The 22,572-nt window shown below is 40.2% G+C and overlaps 1 protein-coding gene across 14 annotated transcripts in view; it reads left to right on the top strand.

Moving 5' to 3' along the window:
• KLHL3 (kelch like family member 3) overlaps positions 1-22,572 on the top strand; it is a 157,093-nt gene that overhangs the window by 59,123 nt on the left and 75,398 nt on the right. For 11 of the 14 annotated variants that reach the window (XM_037015909.2, XM_037015916.2, XM_073221689.1 and 8 more), the window contains 2 exons: positions 2,048-2,167; positions 14,762-14,868. In XM_037015909.2, the coding sequence (XP_036871804.1) occupies positions 2,048-2,167; positions 14,762-14,868 (227 nt within the window). Of the gene's footprint in view, positions 1-2,047; positions 2,168-14,761; positions 14,869-20,817; positions 20,920-21,370; positions 21,448-22,572 lie in introns of those variants that run through there. The other 3 variants (XM_037015918.2, XM_073221695.1, XM_037015917.2) reach the window with 3 other exon arrangements.

Genomic DNA, 22,572 nt, shown 5'->3' with positions numbered 1-22,572 from the left:
GCTAATTGTAATACCCCCTTTTTTTCCCCTGCCCTTATCCCTCCCTTCCCACCCATCCTCCCCAGTCCCTTTCCCTTTGGTACCTGTTAGCCCATTCTTAGGTTCTGTGGTTCTGCTGCTGTTTTGTTCCTTCAGTTTTTTCCTTTGTTCTTATAGTTCACATATGAGTGAAATCATTTGGTACTTCTCTTTCTCTGCTTGGCTTATTTCACTGAGCATAATACCCTCTAGCTCCATTCATGTTGTTGCAAATGGTAGGATTTATTTTCTTTTTATGGCTGAATAATATTCCATTGTGTATATGTACCACATCTTCTTTATCCATTCATCTACTGATGGACATTTAGGTTGCTTCCATTTCTTGGCTATTGTAAATAGTGCAGCGATAAACATAGGGGTGCATCTATCTTTTTCAAACTGAGATAGCCTTTATTTTTATTTTTATTTTTTTTATTTTGGTATCATTAGTCTACAATTACATGAAGGACATTATGTTTACTAGGCTCCCCCCTTCACCAAGTCCCCCCCACATACCCCTTCACAGTCACTGTCCATCAATGTAGTAAGATGCTGTAAAATTGCTACTTGTCTTCTCTGTGTTGCACACCCCTCCCTGTGCCCCCCCCACACTGTACATGTTAATCATAATGTCCCCTTTCTTTTTTCCTGCCCTTATCCCTACCTTCCCACCCGTCCTCCCCAGTCCCTTTCCCTTTGGTAACTGTTAGTCCATTCTTGGGTTCTGTCAATCTGCTGCTGTTTTGTTCCTTCAGTTTTTCTTTGTTCTTATACTCCACAGATGAGTGAAATCATTTGGTACTTGTCTTTCTCTGCCTGGCTTATTTCACTGAGCATAATACCCTCTAGCTCCATCCATGTTGTTGCAAATGGTAGGATTTGTTTTCTTTTTATGGCTGAATAATATTCCAGTGTATATGTACCACATCTTCTTTATCCATTCATCTTCTGATGGACATTTAGATTGCTTCCATTTCTTGGCTATTGTAAATAGTGCAGTGATAAACATAGGGGTGCATCTGTCTTTTTCAAACTGAGATAGACGTTCTTTTTTAAACAATTAAAGTCCTTTGTCTTTCTATGGCATTACGGTTTCCCCCAAAGCTTTCACTCCTGTGCCGCTGTTCTCCAAACTGTAGCCAGTATGATCTTTCTAAAGCACAAATGTGTTCACCTGCTTCTTGCCCTCCTTCTCTGCTTAAAACCCTTAAAAAGTGCTTCTCATTGTTTAAAAATAAAATCCAAACTCCTTAGCTTTGCTTACATGACACACAGGATTGCTCAGTCTTTTTGCCTTTTCTCTTGATACTCTCCTCTCACTTTACTGAACTTCCAGTACCTTAAAACACACTTGACTCTTTTTCTCCAGGTTGTGGTGTATACTGTTTCCTGTGCCAGAATACTCCCCATCTTCCTTTTCACCTGGCTAATTTCTGCACTTTTCCTCAGCTTCTCGGAAGTATTCCCTCCACCTGCCAGCACTGGGATAGTTGCCCATCTTCTGTGCTTCTGTAACTCCTATCAAATAATAATACTTAAGATGTTTAAATGTTTATTTGGCTCTCTTCTTCACTGAACTCTAAGCTTTGTGAGAGCAGCATCTGTGCCTTGTTTATTGTTGTGTTTCCCTTAGATTTAAATACAGAGCCTGGCACACAGGCTCCGTCAAATGTTTGCTGAATGAACAAACATCCCTGTGAAGTGAGTGGTCTACAACTGAAGACTGTCCCAACCCCACACCCCTGTAGGGCATGGTATATGGAGGATGGGGACTTCCCACAAAGTCACACAAATGCTGGTGGAGGAAGCTGAGCTAGCACCTGGCTTCCACCTGAGGGAACACACTTTGAACTGGAGGATCCTGCAGAAATGTTTGACCCGTGCATTTCCTTCCCTGCTGGGTCTGTCGAGAAGAAAACAGGCCGACTCGGATGCCCCTGGTGGGTGGGCAAATGCACAGACTAGTGGCAACTGGATGAGTGGATTTAACATGTGATCCTCTCTTTCCCCTCCCACTTCCCGTTCATAGCATCAAACCGAGCTCCCAGCCCCAGATGCAAGCCGGGGATGAGGAGAAGAACCAGAGGAAGGTCACTGTCAACCCTGCCCACATGGGGAAAGCATTCAAGGTCATGAACGAGCTGCGGAGGTACTTTTCCTATTTTGTCTCTGCCCTTTTGGAAGGAACTTGCTGGGTGACCCTCATCAGGGACTGAGAACAGAAGTCGGAACACCACCACCTAGTGAATTCTGACTCTTCCCCACCCACTGTCACTCACTCACTTGGTTTTCCCTTTATGAACTGACTGAGACAGAATAGCTCTTAGAAATCGGTTTCTTTCCTTTGTATTTATTTAACACCTGTCATTTTAGTGCTTAATCAAAGGGGAAAAATCAGTTCTGTTCATAAACTTGATTTCCAATCAAATCATCTGCTTGAAGACGAGTAACAGAATGATCGCGATGCACATACATAATTGCAGATTAAAGATTGTGGGTGCAGTGTGTTTTCTTTTGGTTTTCCCCTCTCATTCCTTGGTCTCAACTTAGCTTGTCAAGACAGCCACATAAATGGAAGAATACCTAGCTTCTTAAATGCCATTGAACTGTGTAAAGAAAGAAATGGAATGTGACATACTCATCCTCCCTGAGCTGGTGGTGAGGCGGGTGCAGGCTGTGTGTAAGGCCACTGTGCATGTCGATGAGCTTATTGCAAAACAGGACACCGAACATGTTTTTCTGTATAAGGGCTCTGCACACAATCGCTTCCTTACCAGAGAGCTCAGAGGCTTCCTCTGAGCACAGCATTAATTACTGTGTACCTCATCCTATTGTGAACTGAAATTGTTTATCCTCTCTCTTTAGTTCACAAGTTCCCTGAGGGCAGGGCCAACTTCTGAATCATCTTGATTTCTATCACCTGGTAGTTCTTCGGAGCTTCCAGTCACTCACCAGATGCCCAGAGGCACTGGCTAGGCTCTAGGATGAAATGGGTTGGGGGTATAAGGTAAAAAATGTAAATAGGTCAATGAAAAGGATCTTTCTACAGTACAAATACGGTTTTAGGAAGGAGGAGTGCACTCGGTGCCTACCAGGTGGTAGGTGTGCAATAATTATTTGTTTTTTCAAAGGGTGTTATGGAAGCAACTGTGTTGGGCTGCAACTTTGGAGAAAATTTCCTAAAGTCGAGGATGCTTGAGCTAAATTTTGAAGGATAAGTAAGAGTCAAAGAAATGAACAGTGTAAGGGTAGCGGGAAGTCTTCTAGGCAGAGAAAATGGCATGAGCAAAAACACATCATGCTGAAATGTGTTTGTTGAGTAGGGGATTGAACTGCTTTCAAAAGTTCTGATCTTTGTTTCCTCATTTTTCTTTTCTGCAGGACCTAGACTTTTGCATTAAAAAACAAGTTAGGTTAGATTTGTCTCATGTCTGACTGCTCAGTTTTTATTAGGCCTCCCGCTAGATTTCCTGGAAGCTCTGCCCATAGTTGTCCTAGGCAGTGGGCGGTGCTGGTGTTCATGCCCGTGGGTTTGATTCTCTTGTCACTAAAGAATTTGTGTGTGTTCCCTAGATGTTATTGAAGTTACTCAGTTAGTTCCCTGGTATGGCTTGTGTTCTTTATCTGATTTAAAATTCCAGGTTTCCAAATGAACAACCTAACTTAATACCTCAAGGAATTAGTAGAACAACAACAAACTAAGCCCAAAGTTAGAAGGAAAACAATAATAAAGATTAGAGTGGAGTTAAGTACAATAGAGGCTAGAAAGACAATAGAAAAAAATTGGTGAAAGTAAGAGTTAGTTTTTTGAAGAGATAAACAAAACAGACAAAACTTCAGCTAGACTAACCAAGAACAAAAGAGAGAGGACTCAAAATTATAAATGACAGAGGAGACATAACATACCATGGACATACAAACGGTCATAAAAGACCACTATGAACAATTATATGCCAACAAATTAGATAACCTAGACGAAATGGATAAATTCCTTGAAACATACAACCTACCAAGACTGAATCATAAAGAAATAGAAAATCTGAACAGACTAATAACAACTAAGGAGATTGAATTGGTAACTGACCATCTCCCAACAAAGAAAATCCCATTACCAGATAGTTTCACTGGTGAGTTGTAGCAAACATTCAAAGAAGAATTAATGCCAATCCTTTCCAAACTCTGTCAAAAAATTGAAGAGAAGGGAACACTTCCAAGCTCATTTTAATGAGGCCAGCATTATCCTGATACCAAAGCCAGGTAAGAACACTACAGAGAATATGACTATAGGCCAATATCCCTGATAAATATTAATACAAAAATTCTCAACAAAATACTAGCAAACTGAACTCAGCAGCACATTAAACAGATCATATACCATGGTTAAGTGGAATTTATCCTTGGGATGCAAGGATGGTTCAACATATGAAAATCAATAAATGTGATATCCCACATTAGTAGAATGAGGAATAAATATCATATGATCCTCTCAATAGATGCAGAAAAAGTATTTGATAAAATTCAACACACTTTCATGATGAAAACTCCCCCAGTATTTTTGTTGAGATACGTATCTCAACAGAATAAAGGCCATATATGACAAATCCAAAGCTAACATTATACTCAATTGTGAAAGGTTGAAACATTGAAAGCTTTTTTTCTGAGGTCAGGAACAAGGCCAGGGTGCCATTCTCACCACTTCTACTGACTATAATACTGGAAATCCTAGTCAGAGCTAGGCAGGAAAGAGAAATAAAAGGCATCCATCTTAGAAAAGGAAGAAGTAAAATAGTCTCTGCAGCTAATGTGATCCAGAAAACCCTAAAGAATCCACCAATGACCTGTTAGAGTTAATAAATTTGGTACGGTTGCAGGTTATAAAATCAACATTAAAAATCGGTTACATTTCTATACACTGAAAACAAGCTATTTGAAAAAGAAAGAAAATAATCCTATTTTTATTAGCATCAAAAACAATAAAATAGTTAGGAAAAAATTTAACCAAGGACATGAGAGATCTCTACACTGAAAACTATAAGATATTGATGAAAGAGATTTAAGAAGACAAAAATAAATGGAAAGACGTCCTGTTTTTGTGGATTGAAGAATTAGTATTGTTAAAATGTCCCTACTACCTTAAGCCATCTCAGTTGCATTCAGTGCAATCCCCATTAAAATTTCAATGGCATTTTTCATAGAAAAAATAGAAAAAATTCTAAAATTCACATGGAACTACAAAAGATCCTGAATAGCCAAAGACATCTTGTGGAAGAGCAAATGTGAATATATCACACTTCCTGATTTCAAACCACATGACAAAGCTATATAGTAAAAACAGCGTGGTACAGCCACAGACCAACGGAACAGAATTGCAAGCCCAGAAATAAGCCCACACACGTATAGCCAACCGATGTTTGACAAAGAGGCCAACAATACTCGCTGGGGAAAGGATAGTCTCTTCAATAAATGATGTTAGGGAAACTGGACAGTCACATGCAGAAGAATAAAATTGGACCCCTATCTTATACCACTCACAAAAATTAACCCAAAATGGACTAAAGACTCTAATGTAAGACCTGAAACTATAAAAATTATGAAGAAAACAGGGAAAAATCTCGTCATTGGTCTTGGCAAGGAAGTTTTGGATGTGACACCAAAAGCACAGGCAACAAAAGCAAAAATGAACAAGTGGAACCACATCAAACTAAAAAGTTTCTGTACAGCAAAGGAAACCAATAAAATGAAACAGCATCCTATGAAATGGGGAAAAATATTGGCAAGCCATATGTCTGATAAAGGGTTATATCCAAAATATATAAAGAACTCATACAACTCAATAGCGAAAAATACCCCAAATAATCTGATTAAAAAATGGACAAAGGAACTGAATACACATTTCTCCAAAGAAGACATTGAAATGGCCAGTGGGTACACGGAAAGGGCTTAATATCACTAAGTACAGATTTTTTAAATGCAAATCAAAACCACAGTGAGCTACCACCTAATACCTGTTAGAATGGCTATTATGAAAAAAAGCAAATGATACTCAAGTGGCCGTGGTGAAAAGTGAACCCTTACACACTGTTGGTAGGAATGTAAAAGCAGCCACAATGGAAAACAGTACAGAGCATCCTTAAAAAATTGAAAATAGAGCTACCATACAATCTGGCAATCCTACTTCTGGGTATATCTCTGGAGGAAATGAAATCACTGTCTCTAAGAGATATCTGCACCCTCATGTTCACTGCAACATTATTTACAATAGCCAACACATGGGAACTACCCACTGTGTCCACTGATGCATGAATGAATAAAGATGTGGGGTGTGTGTATGTGTAATGGAATATTACACACCAAATTATGGCAATCCTGCCATTTATTTGCAACAACACGGATGGCACTTGAGGGGCACTATGCTAAGTGAAAGATGAATACTTACCATCTCATTTATATGTGGAACCTAAAAAAGCCAAACTCATAGAAACAAAGTAGATTGCTGGTCAGGGCCTGGGGGTGTGGGAAATGAGGCGCTGTTGGTTAAAGGGTATAAACTTTCAGTTGTTATAAATTCTGGGGATTTAATGTACAGCATGTTGACTATAATTAGCAATACTGTATTTTATACTTGAGACTTGGTAAGAGAGTAGATCTTAAATGTGCTTAGCATACAAAATAAATGGTAACTATATGATTGTTAACTAATCTTATTGTAGTGATCATTTCACAATAATAAATTATCTCTTTGTATACTTCAAACGTATACAATGTTATATGTATATGTTCATTTTATCTCAGTAATGCCAGAAAAAAAAGACTTCAGGTCTCTCGCCAGACCTTATTTTGCCTGATGAAGCCAGCTCTGGTAACTGCTAAAAGGGAATGCTCAGGGAATAGAGAAGCCCACAGAATCCCCCTCATTCCCACGTTCCATTACTAGCGTCTTTTCTTTTTCTTAAATAACTTTAAAAAAAGTCATCCTACTATTTTCTTCCTGCTACTTTTTCAAGTTACGAGGCTTCTGCATCTTTCCTCAAAAGCATTAACTTGCATTTAACCTCCTCCAAGAGTCCTGCTGCAGCTTCTCTTTTGCATAAGTCAGCATTACCAAAGCATGTCACGAGGAACACTTCCTCAAGATGCTCTGTGGGAGAAAACAGCTCTGTACCCAAGTGAGTTTGAAAAATTCTATATAATGCTGCTATACCCCGCCTGAGATTCATAATGCATAGAGGCATGTTAAAGCTCTGAGAAGTCCTGCAACAAGCTATCTACCTGAAGGTGTCTCACATGGATTTGACTATAGAACCCTCTTTGTTTCTGTAAGTATAGACTGATTATTTTATGAAACTTGTTTTGGAAAACAGTGGTCCTTTGCTGAATTTTAAGTGAATGATCTTTGTGTTAGCCATCATTTTCCAGAGAAACAGAACCAATAAATATATCTTAAGATCCAATTTAGATATACATAAGAGGAGATTTACAATAGGTTTTGGCTCATGTGGTTAATGGGGGCCGAGAATTCCCCCAAGTTGCCATCTGCAAGCTGGAGAGCCAGGAAAGCCAGTGGTATAATTCAGTCTGAGTCCGAAGGCCTGAGAAACAAGAGCTACTGGTGTGGATCCTGCGGTCCAAGGGCCCAGGAACCAGGAGCTCTGCAGTCTGAGGCAGGAGAAGATGGACCGTCCAGCTCAAGAAGGAAAAGAGAATTCTCCTTTTCTCCGTCTTTTTGCTCTGTTAAAGCCCTCAACGGATTGGATAACACCTACATGCATTGGGGAGGGCATCTTGTCTCAGTCTCCCAATTCCAACACTAATCACTTCTGGAAAAACCTTCATAGACACACCCAGAAATAATGTTTTGCTGGCTCTCTTGGGCAGTCCTTAGTCCAGTAAATTGACACATAAAATTAACCATCAGAATCTTGTTCTTCTTTCTTTATTTTCAAATGGACCATAATCTAGATATGGTTTATCTGGCAAATTTTAGTTCAAGTTTACAGATGGATTTCTTTTTCACTTTTATTTTATTTTTAAAAATTCTGATTTTCTTAATTTTTTTTTTGTAAAAACATATTTGTCATAGGACATTTAGAAAATACTGATGATCAAAAAAAGTCACTTATAAATGTAATACACAGTAGTAACCACTGTTAACAGTTTGGAGAATATCTTTCTTTTCCTTAAAATATATCTGAACCAGATTTTTTTTCTCTTAATACTACACTGAACAAGTTTTTCTATACCACTAACTATTCTACAATATTATTTTAAGTAGATGAATGATATTCTATTTCTGGATTATTTTTTAAGAACAGTTTCCTGTTGTTGGATGTCTAGGTTTTCTAATCCATCATATAAATAACACCTGCAGTGCTTACGTTTGGAACAGCATCGTAGTGGTCACAAGCATAGATTCTGGCACCAAGTAGCCTGATTTCAAATTGTTGCTCCAATGTTTACTAGCTGTGTGACCGTGGAAAAGTTAATTAATCTCCCTGACCTAACATTGTCGGCTATAAAATGAGGCTAATAATAGTTCCAGTCTTGCTGGCTTGTTAAGAGGACTAATAAGTAAAGTGCTTAGAACAGTGACAGCACATATATTACTGTTGTTAAATACTTGTGCATATTCACAATTATTTCTATAGAATTAGTTGCTAGAAGTAGAAGTGCTGATTTCAACAGCATGTTACATAATAGGAGGCCCTGGCATATAGTGAACATTCTGTGTTATTTATTATTAGAATGACGACGATGTATTAAGCACTCTGCTCAATTACAGGAATATGGCAGTAGATAAGGGGATCAAAGTCTTGCCCTCAGTGAAGCTTGCATTCTAGTGGTGTTCAAAGATTTTATCACCTTCTAAGGTATTTAAATGGCTAATTAAAAAAACTAGAGTGAAATAGGTGAGGCAGGGAGAATAAGGGGGCCTGAATAGACATTTTATTGGTCTAGGTGAGGGTAATGGGAACTGGAGAGGGCCTGGGTAAAAGCATCTTGCCATCCAGGAATTAAGCTAATGGAATGCTACATGATATTCTAGGGACCTGAGGTTATTTCTTGTATTATTTTCACATTTTAAGCTATTTTAATTCAAGCACACATTCTTTGCAGTTTATGAATCACACTATTCATGAGTTTCCTGTTCTTTTTACTTCATGGTAGAGAATGGGCTGTTGGCATGGTAACCACCTAGCCTCTGGTCAGACCAACAGCTGTTGCTGGGCAGTGGAGCCCTCATGGCTAGTTGGCTCCGGATCTCCCAGCCAGCCAGCAAGTGGGGATGTGGACCTTTTTGGATTAGCACCGCCTGATCAGGCCTGAAAAAGAGAGACAGAATTTTCTATCTCATCTTGACAGTCTGAACCTTTCATTTCACCATTGCAAACAATTCTTTGCCCTCATTTTTTTTTAAAGATGGTCTGCCACTATGCCTTTATTACTAGTAGTGAACCATCTTAGCACATTGCTTTCAGTTTTCCTTTTTTTTGTAACAACATTATCAAGATAAAATTCATATGCTATAGACCTCACCTATTTAAAGCGTACAATTTAATAGCTTTTTAGTATTTTCACAGAGTTGTGCAAACAGCAGTCAATTTTAGAACATTTTCACCCCCTCTCAAAAATCCTGTATGCCTTAGCAATAATCTCCCTACCCTCCACTCCCCAGCACTAAGGCCACCACTAATATTACTTTCTTCCTCGATGGATTTGTCTCTTTTGGAATCACATAATATGCCTTTTGGGACTGGCTTCTTTTGCATAGCAATGTTTTCAAGGTTCATCTATGTTGTAGCATGTCTCAATATTTCACTCCCTTTTATTGCTGAATAATATTTCATAGTATGGATATACCACAGTTGAGGCCATTTGGCTATTATGAATAATGCTGCAGGGAGCATTCATGTACAGGTGTTTGTGTGGACATGTCTTCAGTTCTCCTGGGTATATACCTAGGGGTGGGATTGCTGGGTCATACGATAACTCGATGTCTAACTATTTGAAGAACTGCCAGACTGTTTTCCAAAGCAGCTTCAGTATTGTACAGTTCTACCAGCACTGTTTGAAGGTTGCAATCTTTCCATAGCCTCACCAACACTTGTTATTTCCTGTTTTTTTTAAAAATTTTATTATAACCATCTTATTATGTGTGAGGTAGAATCTTGTAGTTTTGATTTGCATTTCTCTGATGACTAATAATATTGAGCGTATTTTCATATGATCATTATTTTATAGGGAGAAATGTCTATTCATATCCTTTGCTCATTTTTGAATAGGGTTATATGTCTTTTTATTATTGAGTTGTAAGGGTTCAATTTCTTTATACATTCTAGATACAGCGTCTTACCAGATACATGATTTGCAGTTTCTCTCTCATTCTGTCAGTTATCTTTTCATTTTCCTGATGTCCTGATAGTGTCCTTTGAGCTAAAATTGTAAATTTTAATGTCTGTTTTTTTCTTTTGTTGTTGGTGCTTTTGGTCTACAACCTAACAAACCATTGCCTAATCCAAAGTCATGAAGATTTACCCCAGGTTTTCTTCTTTGAGTTTCATAGTTTTAGCTCTCACGTTTCGGCCTTGGATCCATTCTGAGGTAACTTTTGTTTCTGGTGTGAGGTAAGGGTCCAACTTCATTCTTCGCATGTGGCTGTCCAGTTGTCCAACACTGTTTGTTAGAGAGACTATTCTTCCCAGTTGAATGGTGCTGGCATCTTTGTCAAAAACAATTGACTGTAAATATGAGGTTTTATTTCTGGACTCTCAATATATTTATATATTTATAGTTGATTTATATATTTATTTTGATTTATATATTTATCCTTGTGCTGTTGCTCCACTGTCTTTAGCTTATTGTAGTAAGTATTGGGAAATTGGAAATTAAGAGGCCTTCAGTTCTGTTCTTTTTCAAGATTGTTTTGGCTATTCAAGGTCCCTTGCATTTCCATACGAATTTTAGATACAGCTTGTTAATTTTCGCAAAGAAGCCAGCTGAGAGTTTGATAGAAATTGTGTTAAATCTGTAGAACAACTTGGGAGAGTATTGCCATCTTAACAATACTAAATATTCCAATCATGAACACTGGAGCTCTTTCCAGTTATTTAGGTCTTCATTAATTTCTTTCATCTGTGTTTTGTAGTTTGAAGAGCATAGATTTTGCACTTCTTTTATTAAATTAATTCCTAAGTATTTATTCTTTTTGATGCTATTATAGATGGAATTTTTCTTAATATCATTTTTGGATTGTTCATTGCAAGTGGTAGAAATAGAGTTGATTTTTATATATTGATCTTGTATTCTGCAACCTTCTAAAACTCATTTACTTGTTCCAGTAGTTTTTTAGTAGAATCTGTAGGGATTTTCTGTATACAAGATGATGTCATCTGTGCTTGGAGATAGTTTTATTTCTTTCCAACTGAATTACCTTTTAAAAAAAAGTAATTATTCTATTAATGTATCATCAATATACAATCTTATGAAGGTTTCACATGAGCAACATTGTGGCTGCTACATTCACCCATATTACCAAGTTACCCTCCACATCCTATTGCAGTCACTGTCCATCAGCGTAGTACGATGCTATAGAGTCACTACTTGTCTTTTGTGTGCTATACTGCCTTCCCCGTGACCTCTGCACATTATGTGTGTTAATCATAATGCCCCTTAATCTCCTTCACCCTCCCTCCCCACCCACCCTCCCCCACCCCTTTCCCTTTGGTAACTGCTAGTCTCTTCTTGGAGTCTGTGAGTCTGCTGCTGTTTTGTCCCTTCAGTTTTGCTTTGTTGTTATGCTCTACAAATGAGGGAAATCATTTGGTATTTGTCTTTCTCCATCTAGCTTATTTCACTGAGCATAATACCCTCTAGCTCCATCCATGTTGTTGCAAATGGTAGGACTTGCTTTCTTCTTACGGCTGAATAATATTCCATTGTGTATATGTACCACATCTTCTTTATCCATTCATCTACTGATGGACACTTAGGTTGCTTCCATATCTTGGCTATTGTATATAGTGCTGTGATAAACATAGGGGTGCATATGTCTTTTTGAATCAGGGATCTTGTTTACTTCAGGTAAATTCCTAGGAGTTGAATTCCTGGGTCAAATGGTATTTCTATTTTGAGGAACCTCCACATTTCTTTCCACAGTGGTTGAACTAATTTACATTCCCACCAGTAGTGTCGGAGGGTTCCCCTTCCTCCACATCCTCACCAGCATTTGTTCTTCCTTGTCTTTTGGATGTTGGCCATCCCAACTGGTGTGAGGTGATATCTCATTGTGGTTTTAATTTGCATTTCCCTGATAATTAGTGACGTGGAGCATCTTATGTGCTTGCTGGCCATCTGAATTTCATCTTTGGAGAAGTGTCTGTTCAGATCCTCCTCCCATTTTTTAATTGGATTATTTTCTTTTTGGGTGTTGAGGCGTGTGAGTTCTTTATATAGTTTGGATGCTAACCCCTTATTGGATATGTCATTTCTAAATATATTCTCCCATACTGTAGGATGCCTTTTTGTTCTAGTTATAGTGTCTTTTGCTGTACAGAAGGTTTTTAGTTTGATGTAGTTCCATTTGTTCATTTTTGCTTTTGTTTCCCTTGCCCAAAGAGATGTGTTCAGGAAAAAGTTGCTCAGGTTTATATTTGAGAGATTTTTGCCTTGTTTTCTTCTAAGCGTTTTATGGTTTCATGACCTTACATTCATGTCTTTGATCCATTTGGAGTTTATTTTTGTGTATGGAGTTAGACAGTAATTCAGTTTCATTCTCTTACATGAAGCTGTCCCCTTTTGCCAACACGTATATTACTTAGCCATATGCTTTGGGTTTATATCTGGGTTCCATATTCTTTTCCATTGATCTATGGTTCTGTTCCTGTGCCAGTACCAAATTGTCTTGATTACTGTGGCTTTGCAGTAGAGCTTGAAGTCGGGGGGCATAATCCCCCTAGGTTTATTCTTCCTTCTCAGGATTGCTTTGGCTATTTGGTGTCTTTGTGGTTCCATATGAATTTTAGAACTGTTTGTTCTAGTTCATTGAAGAATGCTGTTGGCATTTTGATAGGGAATGTATTAAATCTGTAGATTGCTTTAGGCAGGATGGCCATTTTGACAATATTAATTCTTCCTATCCATGAGCATGGGATTTATTTCCATTTATTGGTGTCTTCTTTAATTTCTCTTAAGAGTGTCTTATAGTTTTCAGATTAGAGGTCTTTTACCTCCTTGGTTAGGTTTATTCCTAGGTATTTTATTCCTTTTGATGTAATTGTGAATGGAATTGTTTTCCTGATTTCTCTTTCTGCTAGTTCATTGTTAGTATATAGGAATGCAACAGATTTCTGTGTATTAATTTTGTATTCTGCAACTTTGCTGAATTCAGTTATTAGTTCTAGTAGTTTTGGGGTGGATTCTTTAGGGTTTTTTATGTAAAATATCAGGTCATCAGCAAACAGTGACAATTAAACTTCTTCCTTACCAATCTGAATGCCTTTCATTTCTTTGTATTGTCTGATTTCCATTGCTAGGACTTCCAGAACTATGTTGAATAGAAGTGGGGACAGTGGGCATCCCTGTCTTGTTCCCGATCTTAGAAGAAAAGCTTTCAGCTTCTTGCTGTTAAGTATGATGTTGGCTGTGGGTTTATCATATATGGCCTTTATTATGTTGAGGTACTTGCCCTCTATACCCATTTTGTTGAGAGTGTTTATCATGAATGGATGTTGCCTTTTCAGCATCTGTTGAGATGATCATATGATTTTTGTCCTTGTTTTTGTAGACGTGGTATATGATGTTGATGAATTTTTAAGTATTGTACCATTCTTGCATGCCTGGAATAAATCCCAATTGATCATGACAGAACAGTGCTTAGCACACGTAACTCAATAAAGTTGACTATTGTATTGATAGGAGACCTAATCAGAACTTGGAAGGCTGGTGGAGGAAAAATTCTTGGATTAACAGGGATTTATGGCACCCTTTAAATCTCTAAAGCAGTTAGATATTCATTCTATGAGCATGGATTGATCCCATTTCAAAAGTGCTAGAATGTAGCCAGGTATCTAGGCTCAAACAGTAAAGAAAGTTCCTTTCAGAGTCCACAGTGTAATGGAGGTGACAAAAAAGTAAAAGGGTAATTACAGTATCCTTAATAATTGCAATGATTGAAGTGTACACAGGACCTTTACGGAGCACTGTGTGCAGGTGGAGTCTTCTTGGTGACAGTGTTAGATCTGGGTGGGAAGAGAAATACTGGAGTCCACCAGATTTAGGGGGCCTCTTACCAGTACTTCATGGGCAATGCGTCCCTTGGGGAATTGTTAATCCTTGTTCTCACTGGTGGCCCATCTCAGTGACATGCTCGTGCTCCTTGGCGTTCATTCGGTCACTGGACTGACAGCCTCAAGTTTTTCCTGATGCTCCCTGAGCTGCTGTCCCCCTGTCCCTGTCAGAGCTGATGGGGTTGGGGAGCAGAGACATGGGGACAAATGGAAAGCCCGGTTTGCAGCTGCAGTAGCTGGATCTCTCTGTGTGCCTTAGGAAAGCATGAATGTCAGGCTTATCAGGGACTTGGAAAAGTCAGTGGGTCCATCCCCTGCCTAACTCAAAATAGCAGCAAGTTTCTGTGACAGCCTTGTATGGTGATAGTGTCGAATCTGGGTGGGAGGAAAAAGACCCTTGTTTGGCTGGGGATGTGTGCTGGTTCCGTGACCCATCCTGTTCCCTCACTGGTGTCTTACAGTAAGCAGCTGTTGTGTGACGTGATGATTGTGGCAGAAGATGTCGAAATAGAAGCCCACCGTGTGGTCCTGGCAGCCTGCAGCCCCTACTTCTGTGCAATGTTCACAGGTATGGAGATGGGCATGCAATAATCCAGTTATGGGGCTGCAGTTCCACTAGGGAATATTGAGGGTGGTGGCATGAGGGGAGGGCGGAAAGAGAAGGCTGTCACATCCACCATGAGGATCTTCTGTGTGCCAGATGCTGCGCTTTGTCCCATGAAGGACTTGATGGGACCATAGTCTCAGGTGGGCCAGTCAGGCATGCAGCCCCTTGTCTGTTACGTGGCAAACAGGTAGAATCATGTAGCCCATTAGTACTCAGACTTCAGCATGCATCACAATCATGTTGGAGAGTTTGTTAGAAATGTAGACTCCTGGGATCTTCTAGGCCTCTGATCTCTCATTTTGCAAATGGGGACACTGAGGCTGGGAGAAGGGAAGGGACTTACCCAAGATCACACAGTGAATGAGTGGAACTTGGTTTCTTAATGCCTGTCCCAGTGCTGGACCAGCTGGCACACATCTTGTCCTTCCCTAGCCATTTCTGCCAAGCAGGGGCCACAGATCTCCTTGAGCCTGCACAGGTGTGTGGGAGAAGTGGTGGTGGGCTTGAGAGGGAACGATAAGACACAGGAATGGTCACCATCTGGCGTTCAGTTTCTAGGGAGTCCCTATTTCCTGTAGGTCTTGCCTGAGGGTTTCATCCCTGGGCAAGTTCACTCTGGATTCAATGTGAGACCGAAAAATGACAACGGAACATTGTGGGTAAAAGGGTTTATACCTTGCTTTATTCTGTGGTGGCAGGTCAAGTGCTAGAATCCCGTCCTCCTAAGGGCAAGTCTGCACGCAGCAAGCTGGTCTCTGCCTCTGGGCCTCTCTGCCACCTTGCAGCCCTTGCCTCTGCTCCAGGGCTGCCTTCGCCGCCAGCCTCTGCTCTGCCCAAGCACTGGGCGGAGCTCTTCATGTAGCAACACGGTAATACTGGCTTATTGCCAACAGGTGTGGAAGCAGTAGCCTAGCAGTAGGCCAATTACATCATCAAGTAGATTAGGGTCAGGTGAAGATCCTGGCCATGGGAACTTCCATTTACCCTACAAGTCCAATAGCCTTATGCAACTATTTCACATGTGAGACTGAATTCCCTGAAACCCCTGGGCTAAGCTTCCTGTCTGTAGTACCCCACAGCACCTTCCCTGAACCAGGTGCATGCAGTGCTCTATAAATCTCTGCTGACTGAAAGCCAGCTAGGCTGGGTCAGGTGTCACCCCTCAAGCTCATCAGGTACCCAGTGCTTCCTCTGACTGTGGTCACTGTCACTGCATTCTCGTCTGTTTCCTGGTGTCTGCAGTGCCCATGCACTGGCATCTCATGTGCCTGCTGCTTCACATCCTGCAGTTCACAGCTTACATGTATCCTCTGATCATCCTAGCCACAGTCTCTCACTGCGTCTCTTTCCATCTCATAACTTGAGCATATTTTTTTCATAATACTTATTACTATCTGAAAATCATGTTGGCTAGATGTTTATGTGTTTTTTTTTTTTTATCTGTCCTCACTAATATAAGCTCTATAGAATAGTGATCTTGTTGGACTTGTTTGTCCTGAGCACCTGGTACAAAATAGGACTCAAATTATTTTAAGTGAATGAGTGAAATGTTTCCATTCTTGATTGTAAGCTTTGGGCACTTGGGGACCATGTCTTGTCACTTTTGAATTCTCAGTGCCCACCTGAGGACCTGGTATTTAGGAGACAGTAAAAAGTGAAGTTTGAAAGAACAAACGTGGGCTTGCTAAGAATGGCTAAATAGGCTCTTAACCTTTTCCTAATATAGTACACAGCCTCTGCTGGGCAAAAGAGGTTCTTGTTGGGGTAGACTTAGCACTTGTATTTTGAGGGTTCCTCACGTGTGTGTCCTCCTTGGCTCCTCATGTGGAGGAGCTGGTCTCAATTTGGAGCAGTGCCTCTGCTAAGTGGACCAAGCCACTTTTGAACCTTGGGCCACGAATTTCACAATGTAGCTTAGAAAACCAGCTAATTTCACTACCTGGAAATTTTGAGCCACATTCTCTTTTGGAGCAGTCTCAAACTCTAGTAGTAAGGTTTTTATTTCTTTCTTTCGCTCTTTTTCACCAATTTCTCTTTTAAAATAATTCATCTTGTCTGTGATAGTTATTTGGCTTTAACTTTAATAAATAGCTATGCCAGACATTCTTCAGTGTGTGTGTGGTTTGGAAAGTCCGGTGTTGAGGGAGACATCTGTTTGGGATTGTAACGAATCGTAGTGTTGGTTCCACTTTTTCCTAATGAACTTCCCTCTGTGGTAGTGGTGGAAGTGCCTGAGCAAAAACAACGTAATTTTAGAGATGGAGAGAAAACATGCTTCTGAGGTAGGTCTTGGATTCTAGTCACTGAAGGTAGGAGAGGATCAAGAAAAGAAAGTAGACCTACTGTGCTGCTCAGCCCAAGCCTTCCACTGGGTCTGGGTATCACCCATTCTTCCTCCCATCCATCTGTCCATCCATGTATCCACCCACCCAGCCACCCAGAACATTTACTCATCCAAACACAACTCACATATTTTCGTTACAGAAAAAAAAAAAACTAGAAAATCTAGCTAAGCAAAAAAAAAATAAATAAATAAAAGTACATGTAATGCAACATCTAGATAGTTCATAACCTTTCAGATTTAGTATTTATGAATATACACAGATGCAAAATCTATTTTTAACATAAATGAGTTCATTTTATATATACATAGTTGGTGGCCTTTTTTGATGTGTATACTTACAAAAATTGCGGTTCATCTTCCTGGGATGTTCTCCCTCCTTGCCTGCCTCTTATTTGTCCTTCATCACCACTTAAGCTTCACTTCCTCAGGAAGGCCTTCTATGACCCTTTTGGATTAGGCCAAATCCCTTTGCTATTTATTCTTATGGTACCTTATGCTTCTCTTTAGTATTACTAGTTTCTCATTAACTTTCTCAATATATGATTTCCCTGGTCTGTCATAAACTTTATGAGGGTAGGAACTTTCCCTTTTTAATTCACTGCCATGTCCCCACTGCCTAGCAAGATATTCTACATAGTAGGTGTTCAATGAAAGTTTGCTTAATTAATCTTAGCAGTTTATTATTAATGCATTTTCATGTCATTGAAGTCACATCTACATCATAATTTTAATGTCTCCATAAGATTCCATCATATGTATTGCAGATCTATTTCCTTATTGGTTGGAAATTATAGTTCTTTCTAATATTTCCTCTTTTTTTAATTTTTAAATTTTTATTAAAGTATCATTGATATATACTCTTATGAAGGTTTCATAAGACAAACAATGTGGTTACTACATTCACCCTTATTACTGAGTCACCCCCTCTTACCCCATTGCAGTCACTGTCTGTCCATCAGTGTAGTAAGATGCCACAGAGTCCCTATTTGTCTTCTCTGAGCTACACTGTCTTCCCTGTGACCCACCACACATCATGTGCACCAATCATGATACCCCACAATCCCCTTCTCCATCCCTCCCCACCCACTTTCCCCCACCCCTCCCCTTTGGTAACCACTAATCCCTTATTGGAGTCTAAGTCTGCTGTAATTTTGTTCCTTCAGTTTTGCTTCATTGTTATACTACACAAATGAGGGAAATCATTTGGTATTTGTCTTTCTCTGCCTGACTTATTTCACTGAGCATAATACTTTCTAGATCCACCCATGTTGTTGCAAATGGCAGGATTTCTTTTCTTTTTATGGCTGAATAGTATTCCACTGTGTATATGTACCACATCTTCTTTATCCACTCATCCACTGATGGACATTTATGTTGCTTCCATATCTTGGCTATTGTAAATAGTGTAGCAATAAACATGTGGGTGCATATGTCTTACCAAATCAGGGATTTTGTTTTCTTTGGGTAAATTCCTAGGAGTGGAATTCCTGGGTCAAATGGTATTTCTATTTTTAGTTTTTTGAGGAACCTCCATATTGCTTTATAAAATGGTTGAACTAATTTACATTCCCACCAACAGCATAGGAGGGCTCCCCTTCCTCCACATCCTCGCCAGCATTTATTGTTGTTTGTCTTTTGCATGTTGGCCATCCTAACTGGTGGGAGGTGATACCTCACTGTGGCTTTAATTTGCATTTCCCTGATAATTAATGATGTGGAGCATCTTTTCATGTGCCTGTTGGCCATCTGAATTTCTTCTTTGGAGAAGTGTCTGTTCAGGCTCTCCCATTTTTTAATTGGGTTATTTGTTTTTTGGGTGTTGAGGCAAAAGAGTTCTATATATATTTTGGATGCTGACACCTTATCAGATAAATTGTTGGCAAATATATTCTCCCATACTGTAGGATACCTTTTGTTTTGCTGTTCTTTGCTGTACAGAAACCTTTTAGTTTTATATAGTTCCACTTCCTCATTTTTGCTTTTGTTTCCCTTGTGCAAGGAGATGTGTTCAGAAAAAAGTTGCTCATGTTTATATGTGAGAGATTTTTGCCTATGTTTTCTTCTAAGAGTTTTAAGGTTTCATGACTTAAATTTAGGTCTTTGATCCATTTTGAGTTTGCTTTTGTATATGGAGTTAGAGAATAATCCAGTTTCATTCTCTTATATATAGCTGTCCAATTTTGCCAACACCATTTGTTGAAGAGGTTGTCTTTTCCCCATTATATATTCATTGCTCATTTGTCATATATTAATTGGCCATATATGTGTGGATTTATATCTGGGCTCTCTATTCTGTTCCATTGATGTACGGGTCTGTTATTGTTAGATTGGCTTTGCCTTTTTTTGAAGGAGAGTTCTTGTCCAGTTTTTATTGTATGTAGGCTAATGTTCAACCTTGAATATATGGTGAGTACAAATAAGGAGAGAATAAGAGGCAGGGGGCTTAGAATTTGAGTGGATGCCAACAATCCGCAAAGCAGAACAATGAGTGCTCACATCTCTTACTCACCTCCCAGGCATATACTCATTCCCATAAAATCTTTGTTTCACCCTTTCTTCATGCCAGCTTCTGCCAGGCCCTGGTCCACATCTGTGTTCTGAGTATGGGTGCCTTCAGAGATCTTTGTATAACTTGCCACTCAGCAAAACTTACCCCAAAGCAATGGGGCAGGGAGTGGGGAAGTATTAGGGGACTGAATCATTTATTTGGATAAAGAGGGCCTTGAGGGAGGTTGTGGAGTAGCAGTAATAGGTAAGGTCATTTTTCTGAGGGATTATCCCCGGAGGAGTTAGAAACTAGGTCAAATACTCAGAAAAAGAGGGTTGGAAGTATCAGAGGCTGCTTAGGATTAAGGGGGAATGGCCTCATCTTCCCTGTGACTGTCTTTTAGAGTCATTTACCTCTGGGCTGAAGCTCATAGTGACAGAGGGTTCCTTCCTCCTGTTCCTAACACACCACATCAAAGTCAGGAATCTTTTCTTGCTTAGAAGACCCAGATTTAAGAGTGAGAGGTGCAGTAGTCATGCCTAAAAATGTGTTGCTCTTAATGCAGGAATAGTGAGTTTTCTCAGGAATTGATTTGGATGTAGTACAGCAGAGGCCTATGTAGTGCCCAGGAAGAAAGACCACTGTTCAAATACCTATCAAGGCACTGCTGGTTTGATTCAGGTGGTGTGGGGTATACTTGCTGGACTTGGCATAGCGTAACCTTGAAATCCTACCATCATTGGAGGTAACCATTGGTAAGGAATGTGCTATGACTGTTCATAGAAGAGGTTTGGAGTTGGTGTGGAGGCTAAGGACTGAACACAGGGGTAGTAATGCCACCTTACATTGGGAGATGATATGGTGTCTTGGAAAACACTTTGGAGCCATAGGGACCTGGGTTTCAATCCTGACTCCAGAACCTAATGGGTCTGTGGGGAATTCACTTTAACCTCTGTGATCCTGTTTTCTTGCCTATGAGACGGGAATCATAACAAATTACCAGGTGACAAGTACAGATCATGGCACTAAGGCACCCAGTACAGAACAGGTACTTAGTAACGTTTACTCTTATTTCTAGAGCACATCGTGGTTTACAAAGCTCCTGTTGTTGTGAAGGGTGGCTCTGATGGTGGTTCGGGTTAGCATTTCCTTCCTGGCTTGGCGCTTTGTGTGCCTTTAGGTGAGCAGAAAGACCTTTCTAGGTGGAGGAAGGTTGAGATTGCAGGGAGGGTGGGTGGTGGGGTGACATCCATCACTGCAGCTCTGCTGAACTGTGCTGTCACGACCCTCACACTCTCATTATCTCCTTTGATTCTCACCCAGCCTTGGGATAAAGACAGGGCAGGTAGTGTCCTTATTTTACAGGAGACAGAGGTCAGCCTTTTACAGTTAAATGGCTCAGACGTCTGAAGGAGGGTTGACCATGATTCAGGGAAGTGGCAGGATATTTCTTTTTCTTATGTGGGGTTAACATGTGACATAAACCTCAGCTCTAGCCAAATGAGTTGGGAACCCACATATCAGGACTTTAGACAGGTGAGGGTTAGGCGTAACAAAGTTTAATAACCATCTGAACACCCTGAAGGATCTTTACACAAAAATTGAAGGTCTTCTATTTTCTTTCTTTCCAGAACATGAAATCAAATTGCATCAGTAAGGATTCAAGTGAGGAGTGAGGAAGAATTCCATAACCTAAGGACTCCCGAGTGTACTTTTTTCTTCCCCTTGACATACAAGTTTGTAGGGGTGGTCGGTGGTTCAGTTCTCCTTCTTCAGAAAGACCTGCCAGCCACTCTACCATTCCTTTCTGATTCTTGAGGCTTCTTGCTGAATAATGGGGTGGGGACTATACCAGTGACCTGCAAGATTGGCCAGTAATTTTCTAGACCTCCCGAGTCTCCTGCGATAGTGAAAGGCTTCCCCGTTTGCTCCAACGGCACCCCTTCCCTCCTGCCCGCCTTTGGCACTCTTTCCCCTGAAAGAGCTCAGCTGTGCGCAGGCTGTGCTTTCTAGGATCAAGGGCTGTGACTTACCACCCCGGACCCGACAGAGATTTGGGGTCGCTTGCTCTCCGTGGTTCTTGGGGACGTCTAGGTGCAAGACCCTAAGGTAGAGCCTGAGGATTTAAAGAAGTTCAGGGCACATCATCTCTTGGTCCAGGCCACCATCATTTTTTACCTAATTTACTGCAGTAGCCTTATTATTGGTCAACCTGCCCCTATTTGGTTCCCTCATCCCCAACCCATTCTTTACGCTGTAGCTATAGTGATTTTTCCAGAATATAAATCTGATGCATCCCTTACCTACTTAAAATCTGTCAGAGGCTCCCCATGGCCCTCAGGATGAAGTCTAGCGATCCAGACCCTGCTTGTATCTCCAGCCTCCTTGGCCCCTCCTCCCTGAGCACACGCTTCTCCATACTCGGATTCTTACGGTCTCAGGACAGGTCATGTTCTTTCTCACCTCCAGACCTTTACATGCACTATTCTCTCTGCCTGGAATATTCTCCCCTCATACTAATTTCTCTTCTGAACATCTATGACTCCTTCTCCAGTTCTCATTTTAGATCAGTAGTACTTAACCATTATGAATCAGTCTGATGAAAACAATTAACTCTTTCCACAAAAAAACGCAAATATATACTCCTGTGTGCTCATCATTTTGCATACAGTTCAGGGTACAGGAATCCCTGCTTGAGAACCTTTTAAGCTGAGCCCTCTTTTCTAGCACTTAACATACTTTATAATGAATGGTCAGTTCACCTCTCTGTCTCTCCGCTAGACTGAGCTGCATGAGGGCAGGACCATGACTCGGTCACCCTTGCGTCCTCTGG

The sequence above is a fragment of the Manis javanica genome, chromosome 14 (genome assembly GCF_040802235.1).
Source record: "Manis javanica isolate MJ-LG chromosome 14, MJ_LKY, whole genome shotgun sequence".
Classification (NCBI taxonomy): domain Eukaryota; kingdom Metazoa; phylum Chordata; class Mammalia; order Pholidota; family Manidae; genus Manis; species Manis javanica.
The sequence above is the reverse complement of the archived record's forward strand: the minus strand, read 5'-3'. Positions and strand labels throughout refer to the sequence as shown.